Raw genomic sequence first — 26309 nt, 5'->3', positions numbered from 1 at the left:
TTGGTCTTTAAAAAGTCTTTAAAAGTCTTAAATTTGGCTTGTTGAACCCTGCAGAGACCCTGATAAAGACATCTAATCCATCTCCATAAGGTTGCTCCCATGAAAAACGTCTCAATTTGATCTTGCCCAGATTGATACATGTAATTTTATAACAGAGATATGGAACAATCAATTTGGCGTGCCAGGTTAACTCCCAATAATTGCACGAGTAAGATAATAAACATTTCAACCTTTTCTTCTCTCAGGACAACATTTTCAGACTCCTGCCTCACACTGAGAACGGTAGAGGAAAAAGTCCTTACGATCCAAAGCTGCTCACCGCGTCCATGCTGATTGGTGAGTTCCTTTGACTCCTACAAAAACATGGGAGTCCTCAAGCACCCTCTACTCTTCTTTTTCACAGATGTTAAGAATGAACATACAGTGGGGCAAATAAGTATTTAGTCAACCACCAAATGTGCAAGTTCTCCTATCTGAAAAGATTAGAGAGGCCTGTAATTGTCAACATGGGTAAACCTCAACCATGAGAGACAGAATGTGGAAAAACCAGAAAATCACATTGTTTGATTTTTAAAGAATTTATTTCCAAATTAGAGTGGAAAATAAGTATTTGGTCACCTACAAACAAGCAAGATTTCTGGCTGTCAAAGAGGTCTAACGTCTTCTAACTAGGCTCCACTTGTTACCTGTATTAATGGCACTCATTATCGGTATAAAAGACACCTGTCCACACCCTCAGTCAGTCACGCTCCAAACTCCACTATGGCCAAGATCAAAGAGCTGTTGAAGGACACCAGAGACAATATTGTAGACCTGCACCAGGCAGGGAAGACTGAATCTGCAATAGGTAAAATGCTTGGTGTAAAGAAATCAACGTTGGAGCAAATATTAGAAAATGGAAGACATACAAGAACACAGATAATCTCCGTCGATCTGGGGCTCCATGCAAGATCTCACACCGTGGCGTCAAAATGATAACAAGAATGGTGAGCAAAAATCCCAGAACCACACGGAGGGACCTAGTGAATGACCTACAGAGAGCTGGGACCACAGTAACAAAGGCTACTATCAGTACCACAATGCGCCGCCAGGGACTCAAATCCTGCACCGCCAGACGTGTCCCCCTGCTGAAGCCAGTACATGTCCAGGCCCGTCTGCGGTTCGCTAGAGAGCATTTGGATGATCCAGAAGAGGACTAGGAGAATGTGTTATGGTCAGATGAAACCAAAATAGAACTTTTTGGTAAAAACACAGGTTCTCGTGTTTGGAGGAGAAAGAACACTGAATTTTATCCGAAGAACACCATACCCACTGTGAAGCATGGGGTTGGAAACATCATTCTATGGGGCTGTTTTTCTGCCAAGGGACTAGGACGACTGATCTGTGTAAAGGAAAGAATGAATGGGGCCATGTATCGAGAGATTATGAGTAAAAATCTCTTTCCATCAGCAAGGGCATTGAACATGAGACGTGGCTGGGTCTTTCAGCATGACAATGATCCCAAACACACAGCCAGGGAAACAAAAGAGTGGCTTCGTAAGAAGCATTTCAAGGTGCTGGAGTGGCCTCACCAGTCTCCAGATCTCAACCCCATTGAAAATCTGTGGAGGGAGTTGAAAGTCCGTGTTGCCCAACGACAGCCCCAAAACATCACTCTCTAGAGGAGATCTGCATGGAGGAATGGGCCAAAATACCAGCAACTGTGTGAAAGGCTTGTGAAGAGCTACACAAAACGTTTGGCTTCCGTTATTGCCAACAAAGTATTGAGATGAACTTTTGGTATTGAGCAAATACCACCAGGATTTCTTTAAAAATCAAACAATGTCATTTTCTGTTTTTTTTTCACATTCTGTCCCTCTCTAATATTTTCAAGTGGGAGAACTTGCACAATTAGTGGTTGACTAAATACTTATTTGCCCCACTGTACAAGACTAGTCTTTCATTCACTCTGAGTAGATATGCTTTGTAGTTGTTATTGAGTGACTGAGAACCCATCATTGGCAGAACTGCAAATGATTTCAATCTATATGTCTCGTTTTAAGAGAAGGTTGTGTGTTACAGATGACATTCACAGATATTGTCTTGTGATAAGTGGTCAATCTTTCGTGAAAAGAAGAGCCAGGCAGCAATCTGTCGCCAGTGATTGCCTGTCACTGGTTGCGACATCACACCATTTCACTTGAAAAATGACGGCCTGTCATCTCTACTTTTGTACTGCCTGATTAAGGACACTGTTCTTGTCCCTCCAATGTCAATATAACATCTCTTGAAGTAAAACGTCACCTTCAAAGAGAAGACCGTGTTGACATGCACTTGTTTTTCTGGACATTCAGATGGGGAATTGTACGCCGGTACATCGGCTGATTTCATGGGACGTGACTTTGCCATATTCCGCACCCTTGGAAAACATCATCCAATCAGGACAGAGCAGCATGATTCCCGCTGGCTCAATGGTGAGACACAAAAGTTCCCTGTTGAAGTTAATTTGTGAACGATCATGCTGCAACAGAATGTTATCTTCCCTTGGATTTTCCCACAACCTAAGAAGCGAGAATCGTTCAAATGTCTTGCTGAGTAAAAGGGTACTTTAGTGTTGTTAGTTATAGGTATTTGGGCTGCAGCTATCAATTATTTTAGTAGTTGAGTAATCTATCAACTAAATAGTTCTAATAATCGGATTAGGAACATTTAATGTGTTTCTTAGAACTATGCAGAATTACACTTTCATTTAAAAATAAAATAAAATACATGATCTTAACTTCATATGATGGAAATAAATAAATAAATAAAATAATTAGGGATGTCAAAATTATCGCGTTAACGGGTGGTAATCAATTTTTTAAATTAATCACATTAAAATATTTGATGCAATTAACACACATGCCCCGCTCAAACAGATTAAAATGACAGTACAGTGTAATCTCCGCTTGTTACTTGTTTTTTGGTGTTAGGCGCCCTCTGCTGGCACTTGGGTCCAATTGATTTTATAGGTTAGTACCATGAGCCATGAGTACCATTACCATGGTGTAATTATTGACATCAACAATGGCGAGCTACTAGTTTATTTTTTGATTGAAAATTTTACACATTTCAATAAAACGAAAACATTAAGAGGGGTTTTAATATAAAATTTTTACATTTTGTACTAACATTTATCTTTTAAGAACGACAAGTCTCTCTATCCATGGATCGCTTTAAGAAAATGTTAATAATGTTAATGCCATCTTGTAGAATTATTGTTATAATAAACAAATACAGTACTTATATACCGCATGTTGAATGTATATATCCGTCTTGTGTCTTATCTTTCCATTCCGACAATAATTTACAGAAAAATATGGCATATTTTATCGATGTGTTGAACTGCGATTAATTACGATTAATTAATGTTTAAGCTGTAATTAACTCGATTAAAAATTTTAATCGTTTGACAGCCCTAAAAATAATAAATAAATGGTGATCTAAGTACCACAAAAGAACAATTGGCTAACTTGCATAGCAAAAGTCTGCTAGCTTAAATGCTATAAACTTTTTTTCTTTACATGCTCTTAACTCATTTGCTCCCAAAAATATATAAATATGTTCTATTTTTAATTGTTTCAGTGTCCCAAAGACGTATTTATACGTCTTTTACGTTGTTGTTTTTTTTTCACAAGAGACATCTCTAGGTTCTGTTTCAACCTTGCTCCAAAGCACAATGCTGAAAATTCATTTCAACGCAATAAAACTGGGTATTTGGGCTGCAGTTATCAATTATTTTAGTAGTCGATTAATCTATCAACTAATTACTTCGAATAATAGGATTAGGAACATTTAATGCGTTTCTTCACACTATGCAGAATTGCACTTTTATTTAAAAATAAAATACATGATCTTAACCTCAAATGGTAGAAATAAATAAATTAAATAATAAATACATGGCGATCCAAGTACAACAAAAGAACAATTGGCTAACTTGCATAGCAAAAGTCTGGTAGCTTAAATGCTATAAACTTTTTTTTTTTTAACATGCTCTTAACTCATTTGTTCCAAAAAATGTATAAATATGTTCTATTTTTAATTGTTTCAGTGTCTCAAAGATGTATTTATACGTCTTTTACGTTTTTTCACAAGAGACATCTCTAGGTTCTGATTCAAACTAGCTCCAAAGCACAGTGCTGAAAATCCATTTTAAAGCAATAAAATTGGCCACTGGAGGGCAGTAGCGCATTTGATAAGACTCCCAACCCGATTTAACGGAAAGAACGGCTGGGTAGCACGGCTGGGGCGCCGGCGGAAGATGACCGAATGGACGTCCAGGATGCCAGGCAGCGGACGACTGAGCAGAACAACCGGGAGGATGCCAGGCGCTGGACGACCGAGCAGAACAACCGGGACCACCAGTGCAGCGGATGATGCCGTTGAGTCCGTGCTGCTCGCTGAGCAGAGCCCGCGCCGCCGTGCTAGGCCGCTGGCATCCCCCGCACCCTCCAGTGTCCCACACGGAAACGCGCACAGCCGAATTAGTTCCCCCCCAGGAACACAAGTTCCCCAGCCACGAGGCAGTGGTCACCACAAAAGAAAGACTAAAAAAAATCCATCTTTATGAGACAGGCAGCGATGAGGGACAAGTTTACCCCGGCTGTCGCGGCCACAACAGCGTCATCTCTCAGTTAGTTATGTGTAAATAAATTGTTACTTTGCTATCAAAAGCTCTATTTGTCTTGTTGTTTATGTTATTTTGCAAAAAGGAAAACATTATTCAGATGTAATTAAAGCAAAAAATAGCTGTGTTAAAGTCAAACTTATGTTTGAAATGTATGTGTTTACCAAAAGCTCAATTTCTCTGTTATCTGTAGCTATTTTCTAGTGCCGATTTCTAAAGAATGGAAAAATATATAAACTATTTTTTCCTGCTGAAAGAAGACAGTCTAATATTTCTTTTGGTGGGTTCCATGTTTATATATAGCAATAGAACAGAATTTTCTGTGGGCCTTGCAAAATCAGTCAAAGTCCAGTAAAACAGCCAGGAGCGAAGGGGGTTGCACCGGTGAAAATGGCTGGGAGTGAATGAGTTAATAAATGGTTCAAACTCATATTCCCACAAAAAAAAAAAAAAAAAAATCTATCTCTAAACTAAATTAGGAATGCATTAAAAAAATATTATTAATTAATATGTTGGTCTTAACAGGGAACAGCTGGATTCAGCTACGTTACATGAGTTATGTCATGTTCACTGTTGCCACTAGATGGCAGTTTAACCACCCAGATCACTAAATGCAAACACTTTCAAAACAAACCATTACCACGCCACTCAAATCAAACGGAAAACCAAAGCAGCAAAATTTGATTTGAAGCTTCTTTTTTAATCGAACTACTCCAGTTACTCGATTAACCGTTGCAGTACCAATATGTATGGGCTTAATGTGTCTCTCTTCATGCTGGGTAGATCCCAGGTTCGTAGGTGTCCATCTGATTCCAGAGAGCGACAACCCCGAGGACGATAAAATCTACCTGTTCTTCAGAGAGAACGCCATTGATGGAGAGCACGCCGGGAAAGCCACACACGCTCGAATTGGCCAGCTGTGCAAAGTATGAACAATCGTTCTACAACATACTACATCATATTGTATGTAGGAGCCGGTGGGGAGGGGAACACTTGACTGGTTTCTGAGAGGTTTTGCAAAATGGCTTCTCTCAGGGGTTGTTAGCTGGAGAGTTTAGTTTGAACAGCAGATGAGTGCAACTACTAAACAATAAGTGCATTAGCTTAATTGCACATTAACGGTGGCAATACACATCAAGCAAACTTGAAATACAGGTAAACCCCGGGTTACGACGTACTCAACTTACGCGATTTCGACTTTACGAGTCTCGTCTAATCATTTTGTCTCCAGTCTTTTTTAGTTAGCTAGCATAGGCTTTTAGCCTAGAGCAGTAGTTCTTAACCTTGTTGGAGCTACCAAGCCCCACCAGTTTATTATGCGCATCCACTGAACCCTATTTTAGCGTAAATGAAAATATGATTTTTTAAATCAATCAATCAAATTCAAGACATACTTTTTCTATTAGGGCACAAAATTAACCCTGCAGAACAAAATCAACATCGTATTCCGAGTATCAGATTCGCCAAGTCATCGCAGCTGGAATTATAATTGTTTCACCAATGGTGTGTGGCTTGGCCTGCTTTGCGATCAGGTACGCAACTTCATATGATGCTGTGAGGATCGGTTTGTTAATGGATACAAATCCAAGAGCAGGCAGAGTGGCCTGATCATCGAATCTGACTCTCTTCACCTTGAATTCAGAAAGTGTTGTGTTCTTATATTCAGCATCTCCATGCAGTTTCTTGAAGTGTTCCTTTAATTTTGCCGGTGCGAGACTGTTGCTCAAGTTGGCATTGCAAATCTTGCCGATAGGACGCTGATTCCCATCCCGTTCCAGGATACATGAGAATCCATATTGTACATATTCATCCGACCACTTTCTTTTTTCATGCGACATAGTTTGGATTAAAATATGAAGAAAGTAATTGCACAACGTACTTCGATGATATTCACACTTTGGATCACTCCAAAGTGCACTAATTTCCTCGCAGCACTGATTGGCCAAGCAATGTCACGTGATCATCTGCAGCCAGTGATGGCCAAGCGGGGCATGCCATCGCGTGTAGACATGATGAGTCGGTGTGTCTTGAACTCAGTGGCAGAGGCTCTACCAAACCCCTAAGACCAACTCGCATAGGGTTCGATGGAACCGAGGTTAAGAACCACTGGCCTCGAGGTTATTATGCTCTTCTGCTGCACTGGCGGAGCAGGTTCGAGTCCTGATCTGGTCAAGGGGTCAGACCGGGTAACAGTGGTGCCGTGACCCGGATCGGCAGTGAAGGTTTTGGGATGTGAGTGTAACGGGTGCAAGTAGGTGCGTTGTATGCCGAGGAAACTCCCTCCCGATGCCATCAAAAGAACACGCTGGAGCTGCTAACCTGGGCCTTTATCCTAGTGGTTGTCATTCTATGCCACGCCGTGTTCTGACCTGGTCGAGGGGGTCGAATCGCGTTACTGGCATCTACCAGACTAACTTCCTTAGTGTACAGTACACGACCTACCATGACGCTACATTGACTAAGCTCAGGATACGTTGCATTTGTCACATGAGATACGAAGATGAAGCAACCCTATGAATGATTACCATGGAAACAAAGCAATTGTTTGGAATCTGGAAACAGTTATATTTAGATAATAAGGTAGATTGGGCTTTATTATGCAGAGATCCGAAGCGCAGAGTCCAAGTACAGTACATCCACTAGCACCTGGGGATGACATTTGAAATACTGTTCTTAATTACCCAGAATGACCTCGGGGGGCACAGGAGTCTGGTAAATAAGTGGACCACCTTCTTAAAGGCTCGTCTCGTCTGCTCAGTGCCAGGAAATAATGGGATTGAGACACATTTCGATGAACTACGTGAGTTACCGCTAACTAGCTAAAAAAAAATGCAGCATTCCGTGCAGTCTGACAATATGCTGCTCTCATTTTGGATTTCAGAGGATGTTTTTCTCATCAGCACCAAGGATCCCAAGAGCCCAATCATCTATGCGGTTTTCACCACATCCAGGTACTCTTGTCTGACTGTGGAATCAAATGGATTATGGCTCTAATTACTGATTTCACAGCTGAACATATTCTTTCCTTACCATTAGCAACATCTTCAAAGGTTCCGCTGTATGCATGTACAGCATGACTGACATCCGCAGAGTCTTTCTGGGTCCTTACGCTCATAGAGACGGACCTAACTATCAGTGGGTGCCCTACCAGGGGCGAGTGCCTTATCCACGGCCAGGCACAGTAAGTTCATCCGAATAAAATAATTGCACTTTTATTAACGGCATTTGTGATAATGACTCCCTTTGTTCGCAGTGTCCCAGCAAAACGTTCGGAGGATTCGGCACAACCAAAGACCTTCCCGATGAAGTTGTAGTCTTTGCCCGAAGCCACCCGGCCATGTTTAATCCCGTCTACCCGATTAACAACAGACCGATCATAGTTCGAACCGACGTGGACTATCAGTTTACTCAGATTGTGGTGGATAAAGTCGAAGCAGAAGATGGCCAGTATGACGTCATGTTCATTGGAACCGGTATGACAACCTACTGAGTTCAGGGGGAGGTTTCAGGGGGAGGTTTATGGATAGACTCAAAGTAATGTACTGTTTACTGTTGTTATGTCTCAGATATAGGAACGATTCTGAAAGTGGTAGCCATCCCAAGAGGCTCGTGGCATGACCTGGAAGAAGTTCTTCTGGAGGAAATGACTGTCTTCAGGGTAAGATGTTCTCTTGTGACTTTTATTACCATTATCACTGTGTTCTAAGAGTTTAGTACTGTGTTTTGCAGAAGCCAACAGCCATTACAGTGATGGAGCTTTCAACAAAACAGGTATTTTTCTTGATCAACTGAGAGATAATCATGCCACACAGAGGTTTTCTAAACAAACGGTCCATTATTTGGAAAAGAGCATGCTACAAAGGGAGCTAAGATGTCAGGGAATTATTCGTGTCATTGGATTCTAATAAGCCGTTTCACTTTATAATGCATTCAGAAAACATGCACTTTTGTAGGAGTAGTCAAAACATTTGACTAAGCCTTTTATTCATTGGACCAGTTAGCATTAAACCCATCAGCAGTTTGGATGCCTAGAGCTAAACTGCTTCCACATAAAGGTCAGAATTGTTTGCCATCGATGAGTAATGAACAGACCTTTAAACGAACCATTCGTCACTTTGTTTGTTTGTTTTTTGCTCTGGAAACAAAATATTTATATAAAATAAGTGTATCCCATCATCTATCTGTGCAGCAACAATTGTACCTGGGCTCAGACATGGGTGTGTCCCAGATGCCTTTGCATCGCTGTGAGGTTTATGGAAAGGCCTGCGCTGAATGCTGTCTAGCAAGGGACCCCTACTGTGCATGGGATGGTACCGAGTGCTCCAGATATTTTCCCATGGCAAAAAGGTACTGGACAAGCCATTTGTGATCATCTACTAGGGCTGAACAATACTGGAAAAAACTCACATTGCGACTTTTTGGGGGTTCGTGATATATTGCGTATTAAAACTAGAAAATTTTTCACTAGATGACTTAAATACAGTGCCTTGCAAAAGTATTCGGCCCCCTTGAACCTTGCAACCTTTCGCCACATTTCAGGCTTCAAACATAAAGATATAAAATTTTAAAAATCTTTTTTGTCAAGAATCAACGACAAGTGGGACACAATCGTGAAGTGGAACAAAATTTATTGGATAATTTAAACTTTTTTAACAAATAAAAAAACTGAAAAGTGGGGCGTGCAATATTATTCGGCCCCCTTGCGTTAATACTTTGTAGCGCCACTTTTTGCTTCAATTACAGCTGCAAGTCGCTTGGGGTATGTTTCTATTAGTTTTGCACATCAAGAGACTGACATTCTTGCCCATTCTTCCTTGCAAAACAGCTCGAGCTCAGTGAGGTTGGATGGAGAGTGTTTGTGAACAGCAGTCTTCAGCTCTTTCCACAGATTCTCGATTGGATTCAGGTCTGGACTTTGACTTGGCCATTCTAACACCTGGATACGTTTATTTTTGAACAATTCCATTGTAGATTTGGCTTTATGTTTTGGATCATTGTCCTGTTGGAAGATAAATCTCCGTCCCAGTCTCAGGTCTTGTGCAGATACCAACAGGTTTTCTTCCAGAATGTTCCTGTATTTGGCTGCATCCATCTTCCCGTCAATTCTAACCATCTTCCCTGTCCCTGCTGAAGAAGAGCAGGCCCAAACCATGATGCTGCCACCACCATGTTTGACAGTGGGGATGGTGTGTTCAGGGTGATGAGCTGTGTTGCTTTTACGCCAAACATATCGTTTTGCATTGTGGCCAAAAAGTTCAATTTTGATTTCATCTGACCAGAGCAACTTCTTCCACATGTTTGGTGTGTCTCCCAGGTGGCTTGTGGCAAACTTTAAACGAGACTTTTTATGGATATCTTTGAGAAATGGCTTTCTTCTTGCCACTCTTCCATAAAGGCCAGATTTGTGCAGTGTACAACTGATTGTTGTCCAATGGACAGACTCTCCCACCTCAGCTGTAGATCTCTGCAGTTCATCCAGAGTGATCATGGGCCTCTTGGCTGCATCTCTGATCATTTTTCTCCTTGTTTGAGAAGAAAGTTTGGAAGGACGGCCACATTTATACGGAGACTTGATTACACACGGGTGGATTCTATTTATCATCATCGGTCATTTAGGACAACATTGGATCATTCAGAGATCCTCACTGAACTTCTGGAGTGAGTTTGCTGCACTGAAAGTAAAAGGGCCGAATAATATTGCACGCCCCACTTTTCAGTTTTTTATTTGTTAAAAAAGTTTAAATTATGCAATAAATGTTGTTCCACTTCACGATTGTGTCCCACTTGTTGTTGATCCTTGACAAAAAAATTAAATTTCATATCTTTATGTTTGAAGCCTGAAATGTGGCGAAAGGTTGCAAGATTCAAGGGGGCCGAATACTTTTGCAAGGCACTGTAGCTCTGTTTGGGAAAACTTTAGCTGACTTACTATGACCACATTGTATTCATTACAGATGTCCCGATCTGATCACATCATCGGAAATCGGGCTAATCGCGCAATTTCTCAGAGGATCGGAATTGTGTGAAAAGGCTCAGGCTTTATGTCTTTCTGCTTTATGCTCGTACAGCCTCTCACCTTCACTACTAAGCAGTTAACAAACTGTTATGGTCACTTTGTGATTTCGCACCACCGAGTGGCCAGTGTCACAAAAGAACGTAACAGAAGAAAAATTCTAAAACTGTATGTACATTAATTTAATAAGTGTTATAATTGCCTTTTATCATCTATGTGCCGACAAAATTGGCTTTAGACTTTAGCAATCGTCTGACTTTAAAAAAAAAAAAAAAACTTTTATCAGCCTTTGAAAATACTATATCGGTCAACCTCTAATATGGACACCGTTTAGGAGTTTACCCAGCCACCCCCAATTTAGTAAATGATAGGCCCGCCATCGCCATTGCATTATGCACATGTACAATAGTCGCATTGCAGGATGTGCGATTGTTTTTTTATTTTTCTAATAATATAAACTTTTGTTTTTCTTCATTAAAGCAGCAATATGGATGGATCCCTTTTATATACACCAATTTTCATCATTCACAGATAAACCTCTTTAGCCTGGATTAAGCGGTATTATAAGAATACTAGGGTTGTCCCGATTGCATATTTTTGCACCCAAGTCATCTGATTTTGAGAGTCTACCGATACTGAGTCCCAATCCAATACAAAAATATATACATATATATAAGGGCTGTCAAAATTATCGCGTTAACGGGCGTTACTTAATTTTTTAATATATATATATATATATACAGTGCTGCTCAAAAGTTTGTGAACCCCCTCAACATTTTGGAATTTTCTATTATTTCAACCTGATTTCCTAATCAATCAATTCAGTAGTTTTTTTTTTGTTTTTTTAACAGTTGTGTTGTCGAGACTAAATTAAAAAGAGTTTTCATCAACTGATGTAGGTGCAAAATTGAACTGTTTGGTCACAACCAAAACCGCCATGTCTGGCGAAAAGTCAACACTGCATACCACCAAAAGAACCTTCTCCCAACAGTGAAGCATGGAGGTGGGAATGTCAAGATCTGGGCTTGCTTTTCATCCTCAGGACCTGGACAACTCCACATAGTCCAGGGAATCATGAATTCTGAGGAATATTGTCAAATCCTAGAACATAACCTGACGCCATCTGTTTTGAAGTTAAAGCTTGGCAGAAGGTGGATCATGCAACATGATAATGATCCAAAGCATTCCAGCAATACAACCAAGGAATGGCTGAAAAAGAAGAAGATTCGTGTTCTGGACTGGCCCAGTCAAAGTCCTGACCTAAATCCCATTGAAATGCTGTGGCGGGACCTGAAGCGAGCAGTTCATGCCAGACGCCCATCAAACCTCTCTCAACTGACTGCGTTCTGCAAGGAAGAATGGGCAAAAATCCCCCAAAGTAGATGTGAGAGGCTGATTAGTCACTACAGAAACCGTTTGGTTGAGGTAATCTCTGCAAAAGGAGGCGCAATATCCTATTAACTGAAGGAGTTCACATACTTTTGCACACATGATATCTGAGTTTTTCTTAAATCAACCACTTTTGTTAAATAAAGAATGACAATATAACTATTTCTTTTGTTTCAGTCCATTATTTGGAATGTCAGTATTGTGGATTTGGGTATAACTTAACATTTAATAAGGTTATTTTAGTTTTTTTTACAAAAAATCTGACCATCGCTGTGGGGTTCACAAACTTTCGAGCAGCACTGTATATATATGTATTTTTTTTTTTTTTGCTCTGAAGCTCATGGCACAGAGAACAACATCTCACTTACACAATGAGTTGCCACAACACATTTTAGACTCTGTACCATTTAACGATGATTAAGACATTAAGACAAAGCACATTTTCAGGCACAAGTCATAGCTTTTGCTTCCTGGTCAATTAAAATAATCAATCACAATGTTATTATATTTATTTCATTAACACTGTAGGGAGTTTAGTTAGTACCGCCCAGGTCGCTACAACATCCTCTGCCAAGATATTCAGAATGTTTATCTTTATATTAGTTCGTAACTACCAGATGGAAGGTTTATTTTTGCCCAGAAGCAACTGCAACGGCTTTGTTTTGATCACGGTGAAGAATTTAATGAGAACGATTTAATTAGAGATGCAGTAATGAGAATTCCAGCATCGTTATTTTCATAGCTTTATATTGCAAAAATAGATTTACAATGCAGTCTGGTGCTGAGTGTTTACAATACCCAATGTGAGTGATGTTTGGGGTCAGTGTGAAGTGGAAAACTGTTTCTTTTGTAAGTTTTACTCCCACGCAAAGCCCTGTGAGGTTGAAAAATCTGTCTTCGTTACTAACGAAGCCAAGTCAAGCACCGACCTCGGGATTTGTAAGCAGCGCGAGCGTAAAGGTCACTGCTGACTGCGCTTTGTGTTTCAATAGGAGAACCAGGAGACAAGATATCAGGAACGGAGACCCTCTTACACAATGTTCAGATCTGCAACAGCACGGTATGTCAAAAATGCTTTTTTTGGAAAACCCAAAACTGTCAAAGAGAATCAACAATTGAGTCGATTGTTGGAGGTCTGATCTGGTCAATTTTGTACAGATCGAACAAGTTAAAGAACCCTTGTTAGCTTGTTTTAACACCAAATTAGCTTGATTGGATGAGCTGATTACATCACAAGAGATTAATTGACCCTGCAACACATGGTTCCTATTGTACTAAATCGGAGTACATTTCCATCATTAGCTTGAATGTCTTCATACATTTCCACGCCTGTCAGTCGAGTGAGTTACGAGCTACTAAGTGAAGTCTAAACATGCGTGACTTACAGTACACGCTATGTTTATTTGTCTCAGATGAACTTAGCGAGCAGAAAACCCTGGAAGACAAGAGCGTCTACGGCGTGGAGAACAGCAGCACCTTCCTGGAGTGCAGCCCCAAGTCGCAGCGAGCGTTAACTTACTGGCAGTTTCAGCGCTCTTCTGATGAGCGAAAACAGGAGGTGAGTAATTTGGAATTTAGAGTCAAATGATACTGCCGTTGCTTATTATCGGTAGCTTTGCATGTCATGCAAAAGCTACAATTTACAATATTTCCTATTTACCCCCAATTTGGGGAAAATTTGCCAAAAAACAAATCATTCATTTCCAATATCCAAAGCAGGGGTCCCCAAACTTTTTCGTGTGAGGGCCACATAACTTTTCCCCTCTATGATGAGGGGCCGGGGTCAGTTTGTAACTGAAAAAGTGTGACGATTGCAGGAGTGCCTAAATGTAAAAAATGATTGTTTTTCAGAAAGCCACAATCAAATCACCCATTCTGGATTCTTCAAGGAACAAAAGTAAATGAAATAAAAATAATAATATAATATAATATATAGGGCTGTCAAAATTATCACGTTAACGGGCGGTAATTAATGTTTTAAATTAATCACGTTAAAATATTTGACGCAATTAACGCACATACCCCGCTCAAACAGATTAAAATGACAGCACACTGTAATGTCAACTTGTTACTTTTGTTTTTTGGTGTTTTGTTGCCCTCTGTTGGAGCTTGGGTGCGACTGATTTTATAGACTTCAGCATCCATGAGCATTGTGTAAGTAATTATTGACATCAACAATGGCGACCTACTAGTTTATTTTTTGATTGAAAATTTTTACAAATTTTATTAAAACGAAAACATTAAGAGGGGTTTTACTATAAAATTTCTATAACTTGTACTAACATTTATCTTTTAAGAACTACAAGTCTTTCTATCCATGGATCGCTTGAACAGAATGTTAATGTTAATGCCATCTTGTTGATGTATTGTCTTAATAACAAATACAGTACTTATGTACAGGGGTGAAGGTGGCTAGAATTTCTTGCCGGAACTCCTCGACGTGAAGGTCGCCACGGAGCTGAAATGCAAAGAAAACTGTTTTGGCACAGTTATTTCTATAACACATACAAAAACTGATTTTCATTCAAAATTGTATTTTTTCAATGATTTGCAAACTAAACAAAAACAGCAACAACCCCAACCTCCATCTCCTAATTTTTATTTTCCCTCTTTTCCTCACATACTAAATGCCAAATCTCAATTTTAACTACTTAAGAACATAGGATGTACTAGTATATTAAAATTGAAGTTAATGTAAACATTTACTTTTACTTTATTATTATTATTATTAAAAAAAGAAAGATATAGGTAACATACATTCAAAAAAATAAGTACAAATGACTTATATCATGCAGAGTGAATTGGAATATATTTTGAAGATCGCGCAAACATTGACTTTTTTAAATCATAAGGAAATGAATAAGTACCCTAACATAAATGAACAAATAAAAGTCCAAAGTGCACATTGACAGCTAAGATGTTCAGAACCTCCCCATCATAGCAAATAAAACTAAATATGATAAGCCTCCTCAACTCTTTCCTTGCTCTTAAAGATTTGATCTATTTTCTGTTGCCTTGCCCTTTTTTTGTCGCATCAATTCAACTTTTTTTTTTTTTTTTTGCTGTTCCAGAAAACATGCACTTTTGAACCAATCAGAGCTAACTATCTCTGCTGATTACATGTCAGTATGTCAGCCAATTGAACGGATAAATTAGTCCAGGCGTTTGCTGCGTGCATTGGCATTTTGACGTGACTGATCATCCTCCGACTCTGATAACTGAAGCAGCTGGGGAAACCTCCATGCCGTCCGTGGAATAAAGTAAATAATAAATATTGGTGGAAACGGATTACGCGACACAAGCACTTTACTATGCTTGTTGTTAACACTTTTGTATGTAAATCTGATGTTAGTAGGTAGATGAAATGCATGTCTGGCAGCTTAGCATTTTTTTTTTACATAGCGTTTTGATAGTTGCCGTCATATTTTTGGAATCAAAGGACCTTGTACAGCATTCAGGCCCTGACTCTTATACCAGAACTGCGTTCCTGCCCTGAATCTTATACCGGAACTGCGTTCCTGACCGTTCTGGCCCACTTTCACCCCTGCTTATGTACAGTATGTTGAATGTATATATCCGTCTTGTGTCTTATCTTTCCATTCCAACAATAATTTACAGAAAAATATGGCATATTTTATAGATGGTTTGAATTGCGATTAATTACGAATAAATAATTTTTAAGCTCGATTAAAAATTTTAATCGTTTAACAGCCCTAATAATGATTTTTTTTTTTTTTTTAATTCCCATTCTCTGTTGTGTTTTTTCATTGCAAACTAAATAAATGAAGATATTCCTACCAAAGCATTTGTAATTGCAATCCTTTTCTGCTTGTCATTTTTGATCAAAAACTTTCCAATAAAACCATTGACGTTCAACTGGCCATGCCATTGACACCTATCAATGGCCTTTCTAATGACAGTTTAGGTTAACCCTGGGCGATAAAAATAATAACAATAATTATCATCATATAACTTTCGTCAACAGAAATTTAAAACGTAATTACACCACTCGAACACCGAGAAGGGGGACGCTGTTGCGACGTAAACGCTAAAAACGCTAGCTCTGAGAGGGCTTAAAGGTTTTTGTTTTTTTTGTAGAGGCATTAAAGCTTGATACTGTGGACAGACTTATTTTTCTGGCTAATAACTTTTAAAGCAATGGCTGTCTTGTTTGTCTATCTGTCACCTTTTTTTAAATTGAACATTATCTTTTGTCTTTTTATTTTGTTGACATTGTCAAACACCTTAAAGGGTATGACAACACCTGGGGAAATGCTAATATTCCATCATTTATCCATAAACGCATGCCTTTTGGATTCATATCATGCCACTTCGTGTAATTACACACATCGCAACACCAAGAAAATGATAGAAATTTGGATCGATTGTCAAGCTAAAAGGACCCGCCCACGAGATCCCGGAAATCTAGCATATTGTGTGCGTGACGTCACGACAAGGAAACAACCGGCTCAGTGCTTAGTACTGAATGGCGGCGATGATAGCGGACAGTTTCGTTTCTAGTTGCAGCGACGAATCCGACGTAACGAACATTCTTTTAATGGTGACGAGGAGAGTTATGAACCTTTCTTTGGTGTTTTGGGTTATCAATTTGAGCCCAAACGAAAGCCAATGCAGCCTAATGAAAGGATCATTGAGAGGAGCAATCACACTGATGAAACACCGGCAACATCGTATGGGAAACACCGAATGGTTTGTTTTGCGTTTCTTTTTGTGAAGCTGATACACCGTGACCGCAAAATAATGTAATGTATAGCATAATTATCATTTATTGTGTGCTATCATAGGTTTTCGGTCTGCCAACAGACACAAATATGAATGGGATTCGAGGATTTGTTCTATATATTTTACGAGCGATAATTTATACACGTGTCCAGTACTATATCCAATGAGTGATATGTTTTCATTATAAAAGAGTACTCACTCTGGCCATTTCGAGCTTGGCTGCTCCGCTCCTTTGGTTAGCCTGGGGTGGTCTCATCACAGCCAGTCGTCCTCTTTCTTGATATCTCGGGACATTTAGGTGGCTGCGCGTGTTTGGTGGCTGCTTTCATCAGCAATTTCTTAGCAAAACCTGATTTCATTTGTCCATAGTTCGAATAGCTTTCAGGTGTAAAAAGCGCACCACACAAAACTGTGCCGGAGGCTGGGTCTGCAAAATTAGCCCTCTTAGCACGGACGAACTTTACTCATTGTCTGCGTAGTCCAGCTCTTTTTCTCACGTTCGGGAACTCATGGGTACTACATTGCGACAAATGGCTATTTGTAGACCACATAGCATGGCAGGTTTGAACCATTTTAGCGATTTTTTGATAAAACACGAATGCAACTCTCTCGTCGATAAACAATGATTGCACCTGCCTCGACCTTTCGTTTGCTTGTTATGACATCTCCGCCCCATTTGGCTGTTTCTGGAATACTTTCGGAAATGTTCGTAATTTTCGATTTATTTTGGATAATTGCTCATGAATGCGATTTATTTTTTTTGTTAATTTTATTAATATTTGTTCTCTTGCCACATAACGGTTCTATTGATATCTCACAACTCCTTAGAGTTTTAATACCCTTTAAGACTTCATGCATGAAAGGCTTTAACATGTTGCTGAGTATATTTTAAAATTAGTTTGTCTCTTTATGGTTCCTATGGATTGTGTAGCTACACTGGCCATGTACATGACTCATTACAACAGGAAGTGACTCCCAAAATGCCCAAAAATCAGCAGAAAGTGACCCGATACCAAGAGGAAGTGACTCTAAAATGACCCCGGACAACACAGGAAATGACCCAATAATAATAGAACGTGACCCCAAAATCCCTCAAATAAAGTGAACAGATATAAATAGAAATTGACATGAAATGTCCAATCAGTACCAAGTGATTATTATTATTATTATGAACAGGAAGTGTTTCCAAAATATCCTAAGATCAACAAAAATGACAGATATACCAACCATCACAGCCAAACTAGCATCTGCAATTTCTCCGGCAACCGCATTTTCTAGTTTAAACGTGCTTTTTTTTTCATTCTCAGATGAAATCAGAAGACCGTTTTGTCCGCACAGAGCAAGGTCTTCTGATCCGCACGCTCAACAAAAAAGATTCTGGCATTTATCTATGCCAGGCGGTGGAGCACGGCTTCATGCAGACACTCCTGAAAGTGACTTTAGACGTGATCGACGCTGAGCGCCTGGAAAATCTGCTGCACGGCGACGACGAAACCGCCGCCAACGCATCGGTCCAGGAACTCCTACCGCTCCGGGACGGGGCCAATCCCAAACTTTGGTACCGAGACTTCTTATCTTTGGTTAACCACCCGACTCTGAACAGTGTGGACGAGTTCTGCGAGCAGGTTTGGAAGCGGGAGCGCAAGCACAAGAAACAGAAAGCTCACTTGGTACAGCAGAAATCGACGCTGAACGTCCACAACCACCCGCACAATCAAGGCCTGTCGGTCAAGTGGAAACACCTGCAAGAACGGCAAAAGGGGCGTAACCGCAGGACCCACGAGCTGGAGCGGGCCCCCCGCAGTGTCTGACCCGAAAACACTGTCTAAAAGCACATCCCAGAATCTCATTCTCCCTCATGGCTGTTCGCGTGAACTGAGCTACAGACTCCTTATTTCTCAAATGCGTATTTCTTCCTCCCCAAAACGCCTTCTGCTACATGGCATACACCAGCGGATCTGCCAAGTTGTGTCACGGCGGACTGTCGGTGGGGTGTTATCGCAGCTGCATTGGGACAGTATCAAATAGCACAAAAAGTAACCGCACAAACCCGCCTCATAGACACCCGGTGGTTTTGTGGGTTTACAAAACTGATAATTCACCGTTGCGACTAAACCGACAGAGCACAAGATGTCAGACCGAGCACTGAACGGCATCGGGAGCGACGCAACGACACCGCAAACATGTAGCTAAAAAATATGTAAATATTGTATGACATGCTAAAAGGGAGTGTTTCACATTTTTTCCATGTCGTTTCCTCTGATAGAGATTTATTTAAGAGGTCATTTTGTACTAGTCTGTGTCTGTGCCATAGATAAGCTTCACAAGCAAAGGACATGTTGTACACAGGGAGTCTTCGAGTTACGAATGAGTTCTGTTCCTATGCGTACCGCAAGCAACACGTCACTTCCGCTCATTAATATTCATGACATTAGCTACTATTGCTAAGTAGGGACAATTTATGTAATTTATGTCCCGGGGCAAAGCTTTTGTCGACATCTGTGGTAAGCAATTCAAATCTGCTGAAGCACCTAACAAGTTAACTACCTGTCTGCTCTTCTCTATTCCAAAGGTGACGCACAATACTGCTCAGAAAATTTCAAATTCTTTGACACACAACAAGTTCTTTTTAAAGTAACGGAAATAGTTACGTTCCCTGGTAACTAGTTACTTTTACTATAGAGTAATTCAGTTACTAACTCAGTTACATTTTGGAAGAAGTAGTGAGTAATGTAACTAATTACTTTTTTAAAGTAACGTGCCCAACACTGCCTAGTAATAAGTGAGTGTGTGTTTTTTTTAAATATTATTTACAACCTATTTGCTAATTGGAACATCAACATGAATATAATGTTAAAATAAATAAAATAACAAAAAATAAATGCATTAACTAGCCACTTTATCTGCCCCGATAACTAGCTTACATTATAGTATTTGTTTTACCATCGCTAGACACACTAAACACAATGGAGTCAACTCTCATATCCTGTGGGAAACACCCATGACAGGGTTTACTTACATTAAATTTTGTGTAACGTGACGGATGATGGTCACGTAAATGTGAAATCATGTTGGAGGTCCTGCTGTCCTTCCTCCTCTAAACTGCGGCCATCTGTTTCTTTTCTGTAGCCGAAGTATTCCCATACTAACGACTTTGTCTTTTTTGAGGGGGAAAAAGCTCAGGTGTAGTGTCACCGAAAGAGACGGTACAGAGCAACAACCGGAGGGGGAGGGGTGAGCGCTGCCGCTTCAAGCCACGGATTTCCCGCTGCTATTTTGGGACATAAAAAATACGTAATACCGTATTACGGTTTGACGGAAAATGTTAGTGGTTTTGAAACCGTGATGTTTTCATACCACGGTAAACCTTGAAACCGATAACTGGCACATGCCTACTGCTGACGCACAAAAACAGACAAGTACTAATGCAGTAGCAAAGCAGAAAATGACGCTGGGGACATCCATCGTAACAACGAAACGTCGTAAGTCGAGGACATCGTAACCCGAGGACTCCCTGTACTTGTGTTTTGTCAATCTCAGCAGATTCTTGCCAGCGTTCTTTAAGATTCTTCCAACACGTCGTCTCCGTGCATGAAACGCGACAAGTTATATCAACATTTAATATATCCTTCTGCTACCTGAGTATTTATTGCTTATACTCCTATGTGCATTGTGGAAATGCTTTTATATTACAACAACAGGCTTTGTTTTATTGGACCAAGCGTATTACTGAAAATACTGTACTTCGGAACTGGAAACAAAGGAGATATCAGTCAACGAGGACGCACTGAGCAATAGCAATATCCCTTCCTATGTATCGCTTAATTAAATATCTTCTGTTTCTACGAAGCACACACATAAACTGGAATGTAGCTGTGAACATGATGTAAATACAGACGCCATTTGATGACAAAACATGCTAGTGCATGTGACTACTATTGTACTTTTCCCATTTCACAGTACACGTTAACGATGTAAATACAATTTCTTGAGTGTGTAATTAGCTGACTATACACACATCATGACACACAACAATGTGAGGAACTCAAGTGCAACACCTCAGTATTCCATCTTTGGAGTATTGCTAAGCTTTATAGTAGCCATGTCAGATGAGAAACAACATTAGCAATGTAACTAATTACAGTTCTGCCAATGGGGTAAAATAATGTTCATAAAGAGGTAATATATGTTTCCAAGTATGGAAATCAAGCTCTGCTGCTGTTTTGGCATGGTAATGTATTGTACTGTTCCGATAAATGTCTCTTCATAAAATAAAGCTGTTAATGTGTAAGTGTGTTTTTATTATCATTATTATTATTATTATTTACAGCAGGGGGTGTCAAACTCATCTTTGTTTCGAGCCACATCATAGTTATGATTTTCATACAAATATTTTTTAATTTTTACCTGTCCTGTTTAGCTACTTAGACGCACAGAATAGGAATCTGAGTGTCCTTATGGTCTGAACAGCTTTAATGTATCACATGAGAATTTGTACTCCCGTTGTGGTTTTTCATTATGTTTTGTTTATTGAGAAAGCAGTGAGCAGGAATGGGTTATGTGGGGACAGAAGGGAAGGAAGCAGACAGAAGAGGAGAAGTACAAACAACAACAAGAAATACATTGCTTCAAGCCTATGCTACCTATGAACATACAGTGATATGAAAAAGTATCTGAACCTTTTGGAATTTTTCACATTTCTGCATGAAATCACCATCAAATGTGATCTGATCTTTGTCAAAATCACAGAGATGAAAATACAGTGTCTGCTTTAACCAAAACCACCGAAACAGTTATAGGTTTTCATATTTGAATGAGGATAGCATGCAAACAATGAGAGAAAGGGGAAAAATAAGGAAGTGAACCCTCTGCCTAAGGAGACTTAAAGGGCAATTGAAATCACACATTTTAAGTATGGTGTGTGTCCAATCACTGATGAGTGGTTTAAAGCTGCCCTGCCCACTATAAAACACACACCTAGTAAGAAATGTCTTGATTAGAAGCATTTTTTGATGTACGTCATGGCTCGGTCAAAAGAGCTGTCTGAAGGATTGTTGATTTGTATAAAGCTGGGAAAGGACACAAAGCCATCTCTAAAAGTCTGGATGTTCATCAATTGACATTCAGAGAAGTTGTCTACAAATGGAGAGAGTTTTGGCACTGTCGCTTCTCTCCAAGGAGTCGTCCACCAAAGATGACGCAAAGAGTTCAGCGCAGAATACTCAGAGAAGTAAAACAAGAAGCCTAGAGTGTCTGCTAAAGACTTACAGAAATCACTAGCACACTCTAATATCTCTGTGCACACGTCAAATATATGTAAAACTATGGCCAAGAAAGGTGTTCATGGTAGGACTCCACGGAAGAAGCCAATACTGTTTCAAAAAAAAAAAAAAAAAGTTTCATGTTCACAAAAAGGCACTTTTACACTCCAAAGAAGTTTTGGCAAAATATTTTGTGGACTGCTGAAACCAAAGTTGAATTGTTTGGGAGTAACACACAATGTCATGTGTGGAGGAAAAATAGACCACCTCACCAACATCAACACCTCATCCCCACCATGAAGCATGGTGGAGGGAGCATCATGGTTTGGGGCTGTTTTGCAACATCAGGGCCTGGACGACTTGCAATCATTAATGGAAGAATGAATTCAAAAGATGTTTTGCAGGAAAACCTGAGGCCAGATGTCAGACAGTTGAAGCTAAAAAGAGGATGGATGCTTCAACAAGACAATGAAAACCACAGAAGTAAATCAACTTCAGAATGGTTTCAGTAAAACGAAATACACGTTCTAGAGTGGCCAAGTCAAAGTTTAGACTTGAACCCCATTGATATGCTGTGGCATGACCTAAAGACAGCGAATCATGCTAGACATCCCAGGAATCTGACTGAACAGCAGTTTTGTAGAGAAGAATGGGCCAAGATTAGTCCTGATCGATGTGCCAAACTGGTTTGGAGCGACAGGAAACATCTGGTTGAAGTTATTGCTGCTAAAGGAGGGGCCACAAAATATTAAATGTGATGGTTAACTTACTTATTTTCCCCCCTTCTGTCATTGTTTGCATACTATTCCCATTAAAACATGAAAACCAGGAAAGCCAGGAGCATTTCCATTCTCTTTAGAGCCCAAAATATGCTAGATGAGAAAGCTCTCCAAACTCTTTACAGTGCACTTGTCTTGCCGCACCTTAGTTACTGTTCGGAAATTTGGACACACACACACACTACTCACCTTTATCCTCTTTTTATTCTTCAAAAAAAAGCAATTCGGATCATTCACAACGCACCATTCAGAGCACACACAAATGAGCTCTATATCAAATCCAAGCTATTAAAATTTTATGACCTGATAAACTTCAAAACTGTTCAAATGATATACAGTACAAGGCCCACGCAAACTCTCTCCCGCCTAACCTACAAGCTCGATTCCAACTGAGGGAACCAAATCACGACCTAAGAGGAATCAGATTGTTTTCCTATCGGACAATTAGGAGAACCTTAAAATCTTTCTCGATTACGAACATTGGGGCTCGCCTATGGAATACATGTGATGCAGCGCTTACGAGTATAGAATCATTTAGTTACTTCAAAAAGATCTATAAGGAATCCCTTCTGAGTCGCTACTCGAACCAAAATAATACATAACTCCACTGGCACACACACATCCACAACAAAATGTTCCCACAACAAAAAGATGATTGAATGTCAGGGACAGAGACTAAGACATAACATTGTACGCCCTGAAGATATGCCCTGTAGCAAACTCAGATTACAAATCTGCAAGTGTAAGTGCCCGCTGTGTGCTTTTAACATTTGCTCGAAATGGAGCTGCTTGACTGGACGCTAAGCTCATTGGACAGAATCTTCTCTACAATGCGACCTACACCAAACCAACGGCCATGTAACCTACTCCTATCGACAATATTGCAAGTGGCATGGAAATCAATAACTTTTGGGAAGATTATATAAGTGAAAAAGGACAAAAACAAACAAAAAAAACCGAAAAAGAATAGCTCATGTAATGCGATGTATGCAACTCTACCATGTTTGACTGTGCGTCCCTGGCTGTAGGGGGATGGGTATTGATAAGCATATGCTTTTCCCGTCTGCCTTTATCTGTCTTCGGTTTCCTTTCTTTCTCAGGGCAAATTATTCCACATTATGTGACTGTCAAAGATTTCTTTCTTTGGGCAAATTATTCCACATTTGTAACTGTCAATGATACCGATGATGATGACAATAAACATTTCATTCATTCAAAACCTATGAATGTTTGGGTGGTTTTAATTAAAGCAGACACTGTTTTTTCATCTGTGTGATTTTGACAAAGATTTGATCACATTTGATTGCGATTTTATGCAGAAATGTAAGAAATTCTAAAAGGTTCAGATACTTTTTCATACCACTGTAGTAGTGCTATCATTTGTTAATTATATTTACCAGTGGACACCATGTGGGGTGACTCATAACCGAAGAGAAAGAGGGGAGGTGAGTCTAAAGGATACGTGATTAGGTCGGGTGAAGCATACACACTTAAGCAATGTGAGGTTGGAAACCCAGTATTATGTAAATCACATGTTAGTGTGGATAAATTGACATCCTATTCTATGCTGTGTGATCGCTAATCCTGGCACCGAAAGTCTTTCTACCTGAGTGTGTCTAATTGCACCCAGCCATGTGTGAACCCACTCAGAAATGTGAAGGTCCTCCAGAAAAAGAGAAAGGCTGTGCGGGTGGGTGGCGCCAGAGCCCCAGTGCCGAGCCCCAGAGCCCCGGCACCATCCCAACCAATTGGAGGGGGAGTGAACGTGGCCCACCCCTCCTCCCGCTGCTCCTGTGGCCAGTGGGGTGGCCAACCAATTTATAGGGGTGGCCCCTGGTGGCGCCACTAAAAAGCAGTATTGTTTAAGCTGAAGGAAGGTTCAATTTTTATATATTTTTTTGTATTCCCAAACTAAGTGTTTTTCAGTTGTATTTAATTTCTTTATTTAGACAATGTTGAGTGGTCTTAAGACAATTGTCTATTTTTGCATTCCTGGATAGTTCGAGATTATTGTGTATGTTAATATAATTTAAATTCTCTTCAAATATTGCAATTTAAATTTGCTAAACAAAAAAAAAATCCAGTCATTTATTCTGGAAGTTTTCGAAATGTTTCTTTGGTAGTTTTTTGAAAACAAAGGTTTGAATAAAAAAATGTATCACTTGGACTAATACATATGAACGTAAGTATAAGTCAATACAGATTTATTTTATAGTGATCATTTAGCCTATCAATCAATTAGGTTCATATTCGTGAAAAATGTATCCTTGACCCCTGTTCACCCAATCTGTTTGATCTTATTTATGTCCCTTCCCCAGCAAAAAGTGTACATGCAGGTTATGATGTTACATCATCCCTACCAATGTTGGGACCAAACCTACGCCCTTGTTCCTGGGCCACACAAAATGATATTGCGGGTCAGATCTGGTCACCGCCCTGCTAGTTTGACACTTGTGATTTACAGTGTCATCAAAATATGCTTGATCCTACCATAAATCATATATTTACAAGTTCTCTAAATGTGGACAACAAAAAAATGTACTAGGTAGAAGACACACGACTGTATGTTTATACGTAAGACAAGACAAAAAAAAAAGCATGTACGTATTTTTTTTTTCTTTTTCACTCTTTATCACAAAGAACCAAACAGTTCAAAAGTGCGCAATAAACCACTGCATCAGCGCCTAGTTAATCATGAAGAATACGCTTCCACTATGCTGCAATATCGCTCTCTAGTGGTTGTTATGGAGCAGTACAAGTCCGTTTATTTTTGTGCAAGATTGATTTTTAGTACCGCATAACACAACCGCACTCTAGTGGTCAATAACAGTGTGCCACACCTCTAAATGCAGAATGGGGGAAAAAATGGATGAGTGAACTCGAATACCAGTGGAACAAGTGATTCACATTCCAAGATTAGGAATTAGTCCCTGACATTCTTATTTATGTTATTGCTATGATACTCATGCAGGATCTTGACGATGTTTGTATGGTGGAGTGCTGGGTAACACATTAGAAAAGGCTTATAAAAACAAAGAATCCTTGACTGTGCCATGTGTGAGTCACTAATGGGGGGAAAAAAACTGAATTCTGCATGTGATGTTAGTGACGCCTCTACAAGTACAAAGCAATATTTGTCGCTGATCCGGCATGGATATCACAAGGTAGGATTAATTTGCTTCCATTAACACGAATACACTTAATCAGGCAGGATATTAGACAGCAATTCAGCAAGCACAAAAATCCTTAGGTAACCCTTTGGCTGTCTATGACGGTGATAGACTCCAATCCACTTCAATTGGTGGTACTTGTGATACTATTTATAGCCACAAGATTGAAAGAGTTCGCTGTTGAGCCATTAGATAAACCAATTTTAAAGGGATCAACTGGCATAAAGAATTGTAGGCCCAAATACCGTAGTGTCCCGAATATAAGGCGCACCCGTGTATAACTAAGCTTGAGAACGAAAAACCGATACG

At 39.8% G+C, this 26309-nt stretch overlaps 1 protein-coding gene across 2 annotated transcripts in view; it reads left to right on the top strand.

Annotated features, from left to right (window-relative positions):
• Positions 1–21072, top strand: part of sema3ab (sema domain, immunoglobulin domain (Ig), short basic domain, secreted, (semaphorin) 3Ab) — a 69028-nt gene extending 47956 nt beyond the window's left edge. For both annotated transcript variants that reach the window (XM_057837239.1, XM_057837240.1), the window contains 13 exons: positions 246–336; positions 2334–2453; positions 5429–5571; positions 7331–7445; positions 7527–7596; positions 7682–7826; positions 7899–8118; positions 8212–8303; positions 8375–8416; positions 8835–8992; positions 13040–13107; positions 13460–13605; positions 18098–21072. In XM_057837239.1, the coding sequence (XP_057693222.1) occupies positions 246–336; positions 2334–2453; positions 5429–5571; positions 7331–7445; positions 7527–7596; positions 7682–7826; positions 7899–8118; positions 8212–8303; positions 8375–8416; positions 8835–8992; positions 13040–13107; positions 13460–13605; positions 18098–18601 (1914 nt within the window). In that variant the 3' untranslated portion in view covers positions 18602–21072. The remainder of the gene's footprint in view (positions 1–245; positions 337–2333; positions 2454–5428; positions 5572–7330; positions 7446–7526; positions 7597–7681; positions 7827–7898; positions 8119–8211; positions 8304–8374; positions 8417–8834; positions 8993–13039; positions 13108–13459; positions 13606–18097) is intronic.
• The last annotated feature ends 5237 nt before the right edge of the window (positions 21073–26309 follow it).

This window comes from Corythoichthys intestinalis, chromosome 5 (assembly GCF_030265065.1).
Source record: "Corythoichthys intestinalis isolate RoL2023-P3 chromosome 5, ASM3026506v1, whole genome shotgun sequence".
NCBI classification, from domain to species: domain Eukaryota; kingdom Metazoa; phylum Chordata; class Actinopteri; order Syngnathiformes; family Syngnathidae; genus Corythoichthys; species Corythoichthys intestinalis.
The sequence above is the reverse complement of the archived record's forward strand: the minus strand, read 5'-3'. Positions and strand labels throughout refer to the sequence as shown.